At 42.4% G+C, this 14,107-nt stretch overlaps 2 protein-coding genes across 3 annotated transcripts; one reads left to right on the top strand and one right to left on the bottom strand.

The window, feature by feature from the left end:
* The first annotated feature begins 1,200 nt into the window (after positions 1 to 1,200).
* Positions 1,201 to 4,092, top strand: LOC100840144 (nicotinamidase 1). The gene is made up of 5 exons (XM_003575265.4): positions 1,201 to 1,485; positions 2,214 to 2,397; positions 2,504 to 2,637; positions 2,715 to 2,900; positions 3,423 to 4,092. Exons 1-5 carry the CDS (start codon positions 1,324 to 1,326, stop codon positions 3,501 to 3,503), a joined length of 747 nt encoding a protein of 248 aa, XP_003575313.1. The 5' UTR covers positions 1,201 to 1,323; the 3' UTR covers positions 3,504 to 4,092.
* Positions 4,093 to 4,618: 526 nt separating this feature from the next.
* Positions 4,619 to 12,303, bottom strand: LOC100839541 (probable E3 ubiquitin-protein ligase ARI8). 2 transcript variants are annotated; one of them, XM_024460829.1, is made up of 16 exons: positions 12,175 to 12,303; positions 11,882 to 12,112; positions 10,738 to 10,862; positions 10,240 to 10,342; positions 9,840 to 9,930; positions 8,864 to 9,036; positions 8,510 to 8,614; positions 8,339 to 8,427; positions 7,619 to 7,726; positions 7,446 to 7,536; positions 7,273 to 7,362; positions 6,283 to 6,330; positions 6,060 to 6,131; positions 5,876 to 5,975; positions 5,561 to 5,687; positions 4,619 to 5,294 (listed from the first exon to the last, which is right to left on the bottom strand). In XM_024460829.1, exons 2-16 carry the CDS (start codon positions 12,035 to 12,037, stop codon positions 5,012 to 5,014), a joined length of 1,761 nt encoding a protein of 586 aa, XP_024316597.1. In that variant the 5' UTR covers positions 12,038 to 12,112; positions 12,175 to 12,303; the 3' UTR covers positions 4,619 to 5,011. The 2 variants fall into 2 exon arrangements, with proteins under 2 accessions (XP_024316597.1, XP_003575311.1); XM_003575263.4 differs by having other exon boundaries at positions 11,882 to 12,295.
* Positions 12,304 to 14,107: the final 1,804 nt, after the last annotated feature.

Here is a 14,107-nt window from a genome sequence, read left to right as displayed (position 1 = left end):
AGTCCTTGCCATTCCAGTTGGATGGGTTCAAACGTGCCATTCCATTTGGATGGACCGGGTTTTGCTTCCCTGGTTGTTTTTGCACTAGCTAGCAACCAAATGAGACCTGAAACTTTTTTAGTGCGTAGGCAGTTTAATACTGCTAGAGTTGAATTGTTCTGGAATTAATGAAAGCTCCGTTGTGCCAGCTTGGGGGTGAAATCGTTTGCAGAAAGAAACCACTTTTTATTGCGTAATAAATCAGGCGAAGTGTAGCTTAGACTAGAACCGGATACGTTAACAGGCAAGGAACTGATTCCGTTTCAAGTCTATTGGTTGTCGACTAAAGGTACTGTAATTATTTCTGCCCAACTCACGAGAATCTGGCTATTTTAAGGTTTCTGAGTTATTGAGGCTGCACTTTGCCCATTCTAGCAGCTCCAAGAATAGCACCAGAATCCCTCGAGAAGAAATGAAAATGCCAAAGCCCAAAATTGTGTTGGCAGCAGACATGCACTGACCGACCAGGAAGGAGTATTCACAGCTTATACTGAACTGAAGGTTGTGATATAAGCCTAAATCTATGAATGTAAGTGGGATCCCACTTAAATCCCCTTCTAGTTCATTTAGGATTTGCTAGTTCAAAAGTTTGATTAACCAAAATTGAAAAATTAAACTAAAAGTAAGATATTGGTGGGATCCCACTTGACACCCTACCTAAATCCCTAAATAAGTATACAACCGAGCTTCCTTGCATTTGTTAGTGCAAATTGCAACAACCAATAGCAAGCGATTGCAAGTTTTCTTAGCATCCCATCCGCATCACTGAGTTTGGTTATGGATTTGATGTATACCTCCGATCGATGCGATGATAGGTTAAGATAACACGCCATGTACGGCCGATGAAGGAAAGAAAAATACTCCTCCGCGTATCAATCACGTCCACGGTGCCTTGTCACCCTCACTCCAGCTACTCCTCCTTGACTTATTTTAGTACACTAGTCGTTTCTTTAATCCTCTCCAAAAGAATCGGTGCCCCCTGCCCGGAGCCGGCGGCGACTGCTGGACGGATGACTGAATCTTCCTTTCCCATCTCTTTCTTCCTTCTCCTGCCCGCGGGCCGCGGCTGTCTTCCCGGGCCCACTTGTCATAAATCGTCACGAACTCAGGATTGGGTTAAGAACAAACCCACAGACGTGGCGAGTGACGACTTTGACCGGATTTGATCATCTGCGAGGCCCGCGTGACCAGCAGTACTATTATAACCACCACCACCAAACCAACGAACGAACCTTCACGAATCACGATCGATTCCACGGGCACCGCGCGAGCGCACGCATCTCGATGGGGTCCGAAGCCGCCGCCGCCGCGATTGACCTGCTCCGCTCGGCCGCGCCCGTCCTGCCGGACGGCGACCTCCTCCTCACGCCCCGCGAGGCCCCAGCCGCGGGGCTCGTCCTCGTCGACGTCTCCAACGGCTTCTGCACCGTCGGCGCCGGGAACCTTGTGAGCTCCCCTCCGCCTCTTAATTATTTTTTTCGCGTCCTGTTCCCTGGACGCCATGCCTTCCCGTGCCTTGTTGATGCCTTCGTCGATCACTCGAGGGTGTTCGGCCGCGGGGATCATTCTTTGGTTCATATAACTAGCGTGCTAAAATATACAGTAGGATTTTGGCTGGTTGCCTTATGATGATGGATGGAGACACGACTGAATGGGCCATTGGGATATCCTCCCACGGCTTCCTCCTATTCCTATGCTTATTCAGCTCTCGTGCTCTTTTATTTACATCATGAATCTTCAGTTCTCGTTTCTACCACCCGTGAATGAATATCTATCTGGGTTGCGGTCTCCACACAAGTACTTTGCTTGTCCTGAGAACCTTCTTTCATACAGTAATAAAATTTATTTATCGTCGTACCCTGGAATATCCCAAACATGTGTTTTTTTAGTTCTTTTCCTTTCTTTGTACACATCTGCAGTTTGTCCATTAGCCATATTGGTCCTAGTATTTAGTATTTACTCCCTCCGTCCTGAAGCAAGTGACGTGAATTTGTACAAGAATCTATACAAATCCACGTCACTTATTTCAGGACGGAGGGCGTAAATTTTTTTTTGACGAGGCATTACTTGTTTATAGCTACTACTTTAGTTATTTTCCTTTCTTTGTACACATCTGCAGTTTATGTGTTATAGCTACTTATAGTCACTTGCTGGTTTGCTCATGGCATTTACAGGCCCCTGTTACACCAAATAAGCAGATAGAGAAGATGGTGGAGGAGTCTGCTAGGCTTGCCAAGGTGTTCTGTGAGAGGAACTGGCCGGTCTTTGCATTTCTCGATACCCACTACCCTGATAAGCCCGAGCCACCTTTTCCACCACATTGTATTGTCGGTTCTGGTGAAGAAAATTTTGTTCCAGGTTGATACAAACTTTCTCAATGTATCGTCCATTGCTAAGTTGATACGGAGAATGCCAACAAAATATGGTCCATATTTGGTTTCTGACAAACTTCTGCCATATGCAGCCCTGGAGTGGTTGGAAAATGATCCTAATGTGACTATCAGGAGGAAGGACTGTATTGATGGTTATCTTGCCGCATTTGAGAAGGATGGGTCTAATGTCTTTAGCGATTGGATCGCGAAGTTTCAAATCAAAACTGTAAGATATTAATCCTACGGGTTCGTAAACAAAAGGTAACTTCATTTGTATATGACTCGTGAATTGGCTTAATGCAGGTTTTGGTTTTGGGAATATGCACAGACTATTGTGTTTTGGACTTTGCAAGTTCAACTTTGGCTGCCAGAAACATTGGCCGAGTGCCTCCATTAGAAGATATTGTGATCTATTCTGAGGGATGTGCTACATTTGACCTCCCTGTTGAAGTAGCCAGGAGTATCAAAGGAGCTTTGGCTCATCCACAGGTATTCACCACTTAATATATCCTGCGTGATTAGTGGGGCTGTAGAGTTCAACCAGAACATAGATAACATACTGTCACGTTCTGGAGCATGTCACTGTAGGTTTGTTAATTTTAGACCTTGCTTAGAAATAGGACATCTACCTCAGAGCATCCAGAGCTTTAGACCATACCAAAAACATAGACGGTACCATCCAGAGTTTATGGCACATGAGGTACAGAACACAGGGGAGGAGTGGAAACTAGTTTTACACACCTTAACATATTTTGGGTTAAATTTGGTGACTGCATATTTGACATGGTAAATACATTGTCTTGCTGGCAAGCTTACATGAGCGCAAAATGTACAAAGTTTTACCAAGCTAAAGTTCAGATGTTCTCTTTTTTACCTGATAGTTACTTCATAGGACAACGGCAACAACTTTGCTTTGATACTTCTGCATTTCTTAGCTCGTTGAAAGAAAATATAAAAATAATAATAATTAATTGTCCTTATTGCCATCCACTTAACCTTGTAATGATGCAGGATCTTATGCATCACATGGGACTTTACATGGCCAAATCAAGGGGTGCGAAGATAGTTGACAGAATTATTCTTGAAGAGTGAGACTAGATCATTCATCCAGTCTGACTTCCTTGCCAGAAGGAATAGGATGATGCTAGTGTTTTCATTCCTTACGATTATCCGTCAAATGAGCAATAATCAGATATGTATGTGCTGCCTGGTGTACTGACACTATTCTCTTGTGGCACACATGCTTATGTGTAATTATCCAGGACTATGTTTAACCAGTATTTACTGTTCAGTGTCCAGTATGCATAGAATAGATAGACATCACTTTTCCATGTCTTTTGTCTTATGTAGCTTGTATATCCTGGGTCCCAAGTTTGTGTATCCTGGAAAATGGATCAACTAACTGTACTCTTAGAGACGAAGAGATGGCAGGTGATGAGATTTATAGGGTGTATTGACATGGATTGGTGATTGATGTTGGTTGAGCTGGAGCAGGGGAAGAAGATCAGCAGCAGCCACATGCACCAAGGAGACAATTACCATGGTTTGAGTCATGTTATCTGATCCGAACAAACGTGTTTAGTGGTGTGTTCTGTAAGTCCTGTTTACCTGTGAATATAAAACACTGATGTTCAGTTTGTGCAATTTGTTTATGAATTTATCAAGAAAAGATTGCTTTGGATGGACAGGGAGCAAGTTATAACAAGCCAGCAGTCATTTTCCTGAGATTGTTTTACTAGTACCTATTTTATGATCATAATCCATCTCTATCTTTGGTTAAAAAAAAACGAATTGTGACAGATCCAGATACAGAAGAGCAGCTAACATTTGCTCCAATGTTCATCTCTTTGCCGCTAATTTGTAAGGCGAAGTCTCCAAACTGTTATCAATTATTTTGACGCCCTCTAATTATCAATTCATCCCCCACAAATTCAAATTATTCTCAGCGCTGGGAAAGCCCATCTCACAAGAATAGTTTGTGCGTTACTAATATCATAGAAAATACAGCTCAGGCACGGTTAGCTTGTTCGATCAGTCAAATTAGGATATCAATTTTTGTCACATAAGAAATGAATGCATACCGTGGAAATTTTAAATGTTCTTTTGACATGGAACCTGACAAGGTTGTGCCTATCCACCTCAAGGGCAGAGACAGCGAATCTCTGACACTTCAACTATTTTGCCTTCAAGAGAAGAAAAAAGAGTCCTGCTAAAATAAATTGTCTTCATTATGGGTCAATAAGTATATTATTACAACTTTTACAACAGTTGTACAACACTACAACAGGTCAGTCCATCGCCGGTGGACACCCGACATTACACCTCTTAAGCAATTCCGACCAAAGACAGGGTAACAGTTATATATACAAACGAACCATGATACTGGAGTGAGGCTGCTGGGGGACCTTCAGCTAACAGACACACGAAAAATCTACCTTTCTTTTTGCTGCAATTGCACTGCAGCAGTCTTCTATTTCCACCCTTTCGTTGTAGCCTGCCCCCAGATGCCAGTAACTTCGTAAGTTCCGCGCCTCTAGGCATGTACACGCAACAGGGGCTTCCAGTCCAATTGAATCCGAATGTTCAATGGTTCACAAGAGCTATCGGTGCTGCTGATGGTCACAAACCTGGCAGCTTCTAGCAGATCTAGGGTTTGCAAATGTGCACTGGTCGCATGCCCAGATATTGCCATCATCCATACCACGGGTTGAGCTGCCTGACTTGGAGGCACTAGGTGCCTTGCTCTTGCCACTTTTGCTCTTACCACCGAGGCTCTTCGAACTGACGGCCTTGCTACATGCACCATGGCTGCTGTTAGGCCCTACATCATTTAGTCCAGATTCCAATGCACGAACCAGGTTCTCGAAATAATTGCGAGTTACACTGTTAAATATACAAGAATGTTAAGTGAAGACAAGGGGGGAAGTGTATAGCAATGATATGAAAAGTTACTGGATTAAGGAAAACAAGACCACAAGCTGCCAGATTTCTGCAGTTGCATGTAGGGGAGAAAACGGCACTTAATTACGCCATGGAAACCAGTATCTTTAAGAGCTCATGGGAAATGTTGTTGATGTTCATATTAAGAACATCAGTTAAATAGAAATAACATTGATCCAAAAGAAAAGGTCAGTAGGATTTACAATTACCTGGTCAATCCAGCCAACTTTGTGCGGAAGTCGTTGAAATCTTTAGATGGGCAGTCTGCATCAAGGTAGATCTGAAGCTCTTTCTCCGCACATTGATGAAGGCGTTCCAAACCTGATTCTGCTTCACCTGAATACGTAATAGCAAATTCAATCAGTGATGGACACTTTGAAATGTAATCTATTCCCTCCGTTCCATAGTTCTTGTCGAAATATTACATGTATCTAGACACTTTTTAGGAATAGATACATCCATTTTTGGGCAAATTTGAGACAAGAATTATGGAACGGAGGGAGTACAACAGAAAAAGTATGAACCTTGCAGGTATTCAAAGAACTGCCTTTTGGCATGTTCATTATCTGGAAGGTAATAACCATATGCGTAGGTCCACTTCAATACCCGCCTACACTCAACAATCTGCAAAATGAGATCATACTCCCAGGTGAGATATTCAGGTAACTGCACCACAAAGTACTTGAACGTCAACGAAGTGATAGATACCTGTAACCATGCTTCTATTATGAACTTGAGCTGTGACTCAGGTTGGCTTTGTAAGTCACTTAACTTTTCAAGCTGAAGGATTAACAAACAAATAGCAATCACTAGGCGAGAATTTTATTAAGAAGTTACAAATCCAAACTATTTCCTAATGACACTATGACAGTCCATGCCCCCAACACAAAAACAGGAAACGGGGCCTCGAGGGAAGGCAAATGACACCTACCTTATCATTCTGCAGACTCTGCAGATCCCCAAGCGCCTTTTGCCTTGACTACATCATAATGAAAATAAGGTGTAAATATCAACCATTACATGTAAAACAAGAGTTGCTAGTAGCATATTAATTATTGCAGCAATCAAAATAAAAAACAAAGCGACAAAAATGTGGTATCAATCAATAAAAACCCAGGCAACAAAAAGTATGCCATCAATCAAAACAAGCCAAGCAATAAAAAGTATGTTTATGTATCTTCATTTTCTCCGGTCAAAAGAAATATCTTCATTTTCCTCAACTCGGCTTACTGAAAACTATCATTATTAATATATTCCTTGACCCTATCACATTGGGATTTGAGAAACTCAAAATACCATGCATCAGCATTTTCTTCAGACATAAAGTAACTCCTAGCAAGTTTGACAAGCAAAGAAACAAGCACTGCAATTCACCGTATAGCAAGAAACCCCACTCTAGATTGCGCCATCGTAACTTAGTATTGATATTTTAACACTCTGCATTCATAAGTCATCGACCTCATTGTATTTGCCAAAGAAAAAGCTGTCGGCATGTTTTATCATCCCAGAGGATTCACTCACAAGTCACCGACAGATACTAAGAACATACTCCCTCCTTTTCACAAAGAATGGCACGCACACATTTCGAGATCTTACTTTGACCAACAATTAGACTAATGATTTGAGGGTTACGTGCTACAGAAAATTAAATCATTGGATTCGTATTTCAAAAACGTTTCCAACGGTATAAAATTTATAACATATAATCTACATATTATTGTTCTAATTGTTGGTCAAAGTTCGACCTCAAAATGCGTGCGCACCATTCTTTGTGAAAAGGAGGGAGTATTTGTTTGGGAGTTGCCGATGCCATTTGCGTGCATAGGTATTGTTGTTTAGGACTTCAGATCACCTTTTTACCCGCTTACGACCTGACATTAACAAAATATCGATGCTGTTAACTGAGTTGAACATCACTTACAGATTGATTGGCTGCCCATCGTTCATAATAATGTGTATATCTCTCAAGGGAATTCTTTGCCATCTCTCTTCTTCTTTCAGAATCATCAAACTGTAACAGCAATGTAGAAGGAATTAGCGCAGATAATTTAGTGATACTACAAACTTGATGCTCAAGATTTGGTGAACCATTACCGCTCCCTCTTGCCTTGCTGCCTCGTAGCGATTACAAGCATAAAAACCACCTGTCCTCTCCCCATGATCTGACCATGGACCTAGACAAAGCCTGCATTTACAGCATAACTTTGTCAACTATCTAAAATGGCAAAAGCTATAAACAGAAATGTAGAAACAATGTGATTGTGTACCAGCAAAATTCAAATTTACATGGCGGTGTGCAGGTAATGTGCATGCACCCCTGGTTTTTTTCAATAGGCCGCTTGCACTTGGGACAAGGCTTCGAATTAGCTAATATCCTGGAAAACAGAACCAACATGTGGTGAAGAGTTGGCAATCAGAATAACTAAAAATAAAAATGAAACAAATAAGGTATACTTGATAGATACCATTACGTTAGTAAAGGAATAGGAAAAGAAAAGCACAAACTAAGATAAAATGTGTACAAAGTGGCCATCAGACCCTAAAAGATATAGTCGATACATACAGATTATGAATAACAATACAAGGGGAGAAAAGGAACAATACTACAGAAGCCTGAGATAGATATGCGAGGTTCCAAAAAGAAGGCAAGATTATATAAAAAATAAAGGTACGCAATCCTATATGATGATCATGTAAGCTGAATAGTTGAGCGTTTACAGTAAGATATTTAAGTTGAGAAACCTAATTTAGTCAAACAAGGAAGAAGATGCAGTGAACTATAGTTTCAAAAGAGCAGCAAGGTAGTAAGCAATAGGGAAGTGGACAAGATGAGCAAATAGATGGTAGAGGGCACAACTTGTTAGTCACGACTATTCATCTTATTCCATTAGCAATTAAATATACAGTACAAGAGGGTTAAGGACCAGACAGGCCAATATACAACACAGTCAGGAAGAATAAAAAAAGATTCTTTATCTTTTCCATACCAGTTCATATTCTCCGATTCTGCACTGTTCTTGAGGATCCATTTTGAAACTGTAGAACAGTCTACAGGGCGATGAGCTTCCTCAGTACACTGCAAATTTTGTTGTGTGACTTCTTATTTTGTCATGTTGTACTGGCCATATCACACAAAAGCTACAGCTAGAAATACTCACGTTCCAACAAAACCCATAAGAACAACCGCAAGAAACATCATAACTTCCACCGCCAACGACAAATTCCACAGCATACTCACAGCCAGGAGCAGGACACCATTTTGTCTGTTCAAAATAATGGCATGCGATGAGAAAAAAGTATAAATCGACACGAAAGAGTCGTCAGCTGTGAACTAAACAAGACATTTAATAACCATTACTTCTGAAGTTATCAGTATCAACCAAATAAACATATCAGTCTAAATAGTGGCCAAAAAAAAAAAGAAATGTACAGGCAACAAGAACAGCTCCAACATTATTTCAGCATTCATTACATTACATTACAAGTGACATCCCTCTGTAACATGGACTTACTTTTCTATTATCTTCAATGTAAGACCTGCAAAGATACCGGTCATACTTTCCCTTATCCTCGTCACTGGCTAATAAATCAATCATATCTTGTCCAACAGCAGCAGAACAGGATGGATCAGGACACCTCAACATCAAACATCCTGGACCATCATTTATAGCTGTGCTAATATAGCCTGCCAATAAATCAAAAACTAATTAGCACCAACTCAACATAAAAGCTTAAAAAAACTCTGAATATTGCATCTAACTAGAAGAAAGTTATATCAAATGAAGGATGATAAACTGAAATCATAATAAACCACAAGAGCATATAGACTACATGAAGATGTGCACTAGCATGCAAAAGAACTCATTTGTAATGAACCGTCCTAGATTTCTAGTCAAATGACCACAGCAATTATAGAATGTTAAACTGGAAATCGATGGACCTTTATCTACTCGATTTCAAATGGTTCAACCAGTTACAGTGCTATTAAATGTATAGTTCCGAATATCATTCAGATGGAGCTCCCTGAGAATGCTATATAAGAGTGTACGGGAAGTGATGGTATTGCACATAAGAAATGAGAACCACAATAATTTTGATATCGATTTGAACATGGCCAACCCAGTTGTGATTGCAAGAATAACAATGCAGGCTGCATGGCTTGAAGCCTATCGGGTTTTTTTTTTTGTAAAATGCATTTATGTGTACTCATGCTTGACTTGAAATAGCAGCAATTATTTCTCTAAAAAAAACACAGATTTAGGGAAGACGCTCCAGTAAGTGCCCACAATTTCAGCTTTGATTAAGGAAGATATGCCCACCATGCAGCTAGCGGAAACACGTGTGTTAGCCACAAGAAAAATCAAGGGAAATTTTGTACATAATTAGGCGCACTTGTTCTGTCACCAAATATATATGTGGCACAATCATCTAAGCAAGGACAGTGTAAAGTATGACCATCCAAACAAAGCAGATTAGAAAAGAACGAACCTCTCCAACATACACCGCAGAAAGGATGCCCACATGAAGCAGCACTCATTGACTCACGTGGGCAGCTTTCGAAACAAATCCCACATGTAAGCTGTTAAAAGAAGGACAAGTCATGTAAGAAGCACATGCACATGAACTACATGTGACGAAAACGTTTTCATAGCATATTTATGCTTAGAGCATATAAAAAGTGAGAGACAATGCCAGTTTGCACAAACATTCAACAGGAAAAGCCTATTTTTCTCCAGTAAAATACAGGTTAGCAGGCAGGCCATTCTAAATCCAGTAGTAGCTATAAATATACAAGCAATATACAGCTCAACTGGAAGAATATTATATTGTCCAAATGGGGAAATATGGTTGGTCAACAATGAGAACAAATTTATATATTGGGCCTTACTTCTCTTTCATTTGGCATTTCAATTTGCTTCTCCGGTAAACCAACGGCACTACGAACTCGTTCTTCGTCAACAAACCACTCATCGTGCACCTTACTAACGCTCCTGCAGGAAGAAACTTCATGATGCCTTTACAGAGAAATTTCAAGATCAACATAAACTAAATATCACCATCAACAGAAGATGTGGCCAAAATGAAGATAAAAGCAGCTCTGTCATTTGCAAATGGGGAAGGGCCAAAAGAAGCAGGGTCTTAATATGACAGTTATCTCAATTGCCTGCATTCATGTTGTGCTTTGAATTGGATAAAAAATATTACTTAAGCATGCAACTACCAAGCCAAATGTAATAATGCATATTGCCAGTTATATCTGCAAAGAATGGTGGGATCTTAGTAGACAGTTATCTCAATGGCCTCCATTTATTTTGTGCTTCAAATTGGACAAAAAATGATTACTTAAGCTTGCAACTATCACGTCGAATGTAATGATGCCTATTACCAGTTATAACTGCGAAGAAGGGCACATGCTTCTGATTTTGAAATAGAAAGGACAGTTGAAACCCGATTCATGTCATCTGCTTGATGTTGCTTTATATCAGCTTCACTCAGTATACTGTAGTTTTGCTGGAATGTGAACAGAAGAACGGTAGTAAGATAAACAGAGCAATAAGGTGAATTAAACACATATGAACCACATCCGTTCAATATCACCAATTCATTGCTAGAATAACTGGAGGGAGGGAAAGTCAAACCTGATCAAAAGATAAACCAAATTCCTTCAGCAGTAAAATATGATTAGTATTTGCACTAAACAGCACAAACTCATGAACATAACCAGACAAAATCTAGGCAAAAGGATAAAAGACAAATAGCATTTCTTGTTGGTTGCATTTCCAGCCCAGGGAACAATTTTGCTATAAAACCACAAGAGCTTCAGGACACCTCCCAAACACCAAATTCAGAAATATACCAATTAGATTTAGAGGCATATCCTTGGATTGGAGTAGCACATAATTACGTAAGAAATACACATTCCCACTTAATAAAGTGGAATTCTAAATCTTCATGTGCACACTCCTACATAATAGCGATGAGAACACATTGCACATCCAAAATCCTTTCCAAAGTACAGAAGTTTTCCTTTTCCTTGCTTCCCCACAGTACTTCCTAAAACAGCACTCTCCCACACATACTACATTAGTCACTTAAGTTTTAAGGAGTGGGGCACACCATGAATAATGAATTACAAGCTACAACATCTAAATACCTATCCAACCACCACAAGCAACTTATCCAGGATGTTCGGCTTACTATGTCCTAATGTAAGACATAAATAGAGCCACCCTTCTATAGTTCTATCCATGCAAAAGGTGCATGTCTGCGGACTCTCCATGCACATCACCGATTCACAGGCAACCAAAGCAATATCTAGATCATCCAACCAGGCACATTTCTATCCTTGAATCTAGCCCGGAGCATATAGACAGCCATCTTAAACAGAAAGGACCACCAATATACCGCCGCTCGGGCACTACTGCGTCTCCCATTCCAACTACCTCGAGCAAGCAATTCCTATGCCGAGACCCATATCACTAAATAAGAATAACACCGAGACCGATCGGGAGCCACCAATCGATGATCACCTGCTGCCTGTGGGAGATTAGGTCGTCGGAGTCGTCGGAGTCGTGGTCAGCGAAGTCGTAGTCCGCGTCCCCGTCGTCGCTGAGGGCGAGGCCCGCCTCGCCGCCGCTGTAAAAGTCCTCGTCGGCGGAGTCGCGCGCGTCGTCCTCTGAATCCATCGCCGCCGCAGCCGCGCGCGCCTTAGCCCGGGAGCGATCCGGATCGGAGCGACGCTCTCCACGGCGAGGAGGAAACAGGCGGGCTCGGATTCGGAGGAGGGATCGGGGCTGGGAGGGGGAGAAGGGGGAGGAGGAAAGGGGTGGAGAGGAGGAAGACGTGGGGGAAACCGGGAGGAGGATGGGTGGATTCCTCGCTCGGATGCGGAGGAAGAGCCTCGAGCTCTCTCCTTCCTTGTTTTTTTCCCCCACGTTTTTCTTTCTGTAGACTGTATTATTTTTCCTACCTGTGTTTCCCGGACATACTGTACCTTTTTTTTCTGTTCAAGTTCGAGGGAAGGAGGGATCCAGATTGCTCAAACAGGATACCTACGTCGTCCCTTTACACCCGAAACACCTGGCATTTCACCCTAAGTACGTTACACTGCCGCACCCTCTCTGCCTCAGGTCGGATCTAGGGGATCTGGAGCGAACGCTGAACAGCCTTTCACGGCCATGTTTGTCGTCGACGGCCGTTGGTGCAACGCTTTCCGCGTGGCCATCATTTTTTTTTTCAACGATACATAGCTAAACGAAAAAAAGGCGACGATACGAAGATATGATCCACCCACCCACTGATGACACGGTCCCTGATTTGCAGTCTTATTTTGATGACGACCAACTCCACGAGCGACATCGTTTTTGGGTTCTAGAGCCTCCGCTTCAGCTCCATAATCAGATGGGAACAGATGGAAGCCTTATTACAAGCCAAGACGTTGTCTGTTTGAACACAAATAGTTCCAACCTAAATCTGGTTTGGCATCCATTTTCTGCTTCGAATGCCCTCAAGAATCGCATCCACTTCAGCTTCGAATGCATCCAACCAACCAAGAATCGCTTGCATGTCGCCGCCGCCACCACGCTAGAATGATCACGAACGGTTCTGCATGACGTGCATCAATGTGGTAGGTTTAGAACAGTTAAGCTTTGGTAAAATTTATGTGAAGATGTGTCCTGGTGCTGCTATGCAGCGATAGCCTATAAGATCATCATATAAGAGCAACTCTAGCAGTTACCAAAAACGAGCGATCCGAACTGCATTTTTGGTTTTGGGCCGAAAAATGGGTCAGACCAGAAATCGAATAAGAACCGCTAACTAAAAACGTAATTCGGTTCCCCGAACTGGCCCGATATCTTGCCCTATATGTGCAGTTCTGAAGGGGCAGTTCGGATCCCACTCCGAACTCACCGCCGCAATCTAGCTTCCTTTTCACCGAAATGGTGCACTTCGCTGCTCGCCAAACCCTTTCCTCGCGTGGTGGGGTGGGGGGGGGGGAACCCTAGCGGAAGCCGCGGCGGAGGGGAGGACGAAGAGGCGGCGCGGCGTCGGTCCATCGGGTCTTGGTGGCTCATCGTCCGCAAATGGGAGAAGCACCGGCACATGAGCCGGTATGCCGAGCGCCGATACCGGCAGTGCAGCAGGCAGCCCGGACTTCCAGTAGGCGGTGGCAGAAAGCATCCTCACCGCCGCCGAGGAGAAACGCCGCCGCCTGCAGGAGGACGCCAATGACTCGGATCTACAACGCGTGATTGCAAAGTCCAAGGGGAAGGGAAGGCGCCAACAAGGGAGCTCATCATCCTCGAATGATGAGTAGGAGGAGGAGGATGATGCAGCGGCGGCAAGGGAGAAGAAGAAGAATCGCCGCCCTTTGCTGACGAAGCTGCCGTAGGAGAAGGCGGCGCCGGCCAGCAATGGAGCACATTTTGTTTTTGTTAATTGCTCCTCCTCTAAGTATTAACATAGTAATGTGCGTAATTAATGTGAACTCTACTTTAGCATTTTGTGTAGTTGATGCTGAATTCAGTTCGAGCAAACCTTTTTTGTTCTTTTTCAAAATTTGCAGTTTTGAATTTGGTTTCTATTATGTGCGAAGCTTTTCGCAACTTAATATCCCGATTCAGTTCAACCGAACTCGGCCTATTCGGATCGGTCGTTTTCGATAATTGCTACAGTTTCTCTAATAATGACATGTATGGATTTAACTAGGTGTTGCGGTTTGCTTGGTCTTCTCTGTTTTTTAATAGGAAGTTGAT

This window comes from Brachypodium distachyon, chromosome 3, assembly GCF_000005505.3.
Source record: "Brachypodium distachyon strain Bd21 chromosome 3, Brachypodium_distachyon_v3.0, whole genome shotgun sequence".
In the NCBI taxonomy this organism is placed as follows: Eukaryota; Viridiplantae; Streptophyta; class Magnoliopsida; order Poales; family Poaceae; genus Brachypodium; species Brachypodium distachyon.
Note: the sequence above shows the minus strand (reverse complement) of the source record. Positions and strands in the feature narration are given on the sequence as shown.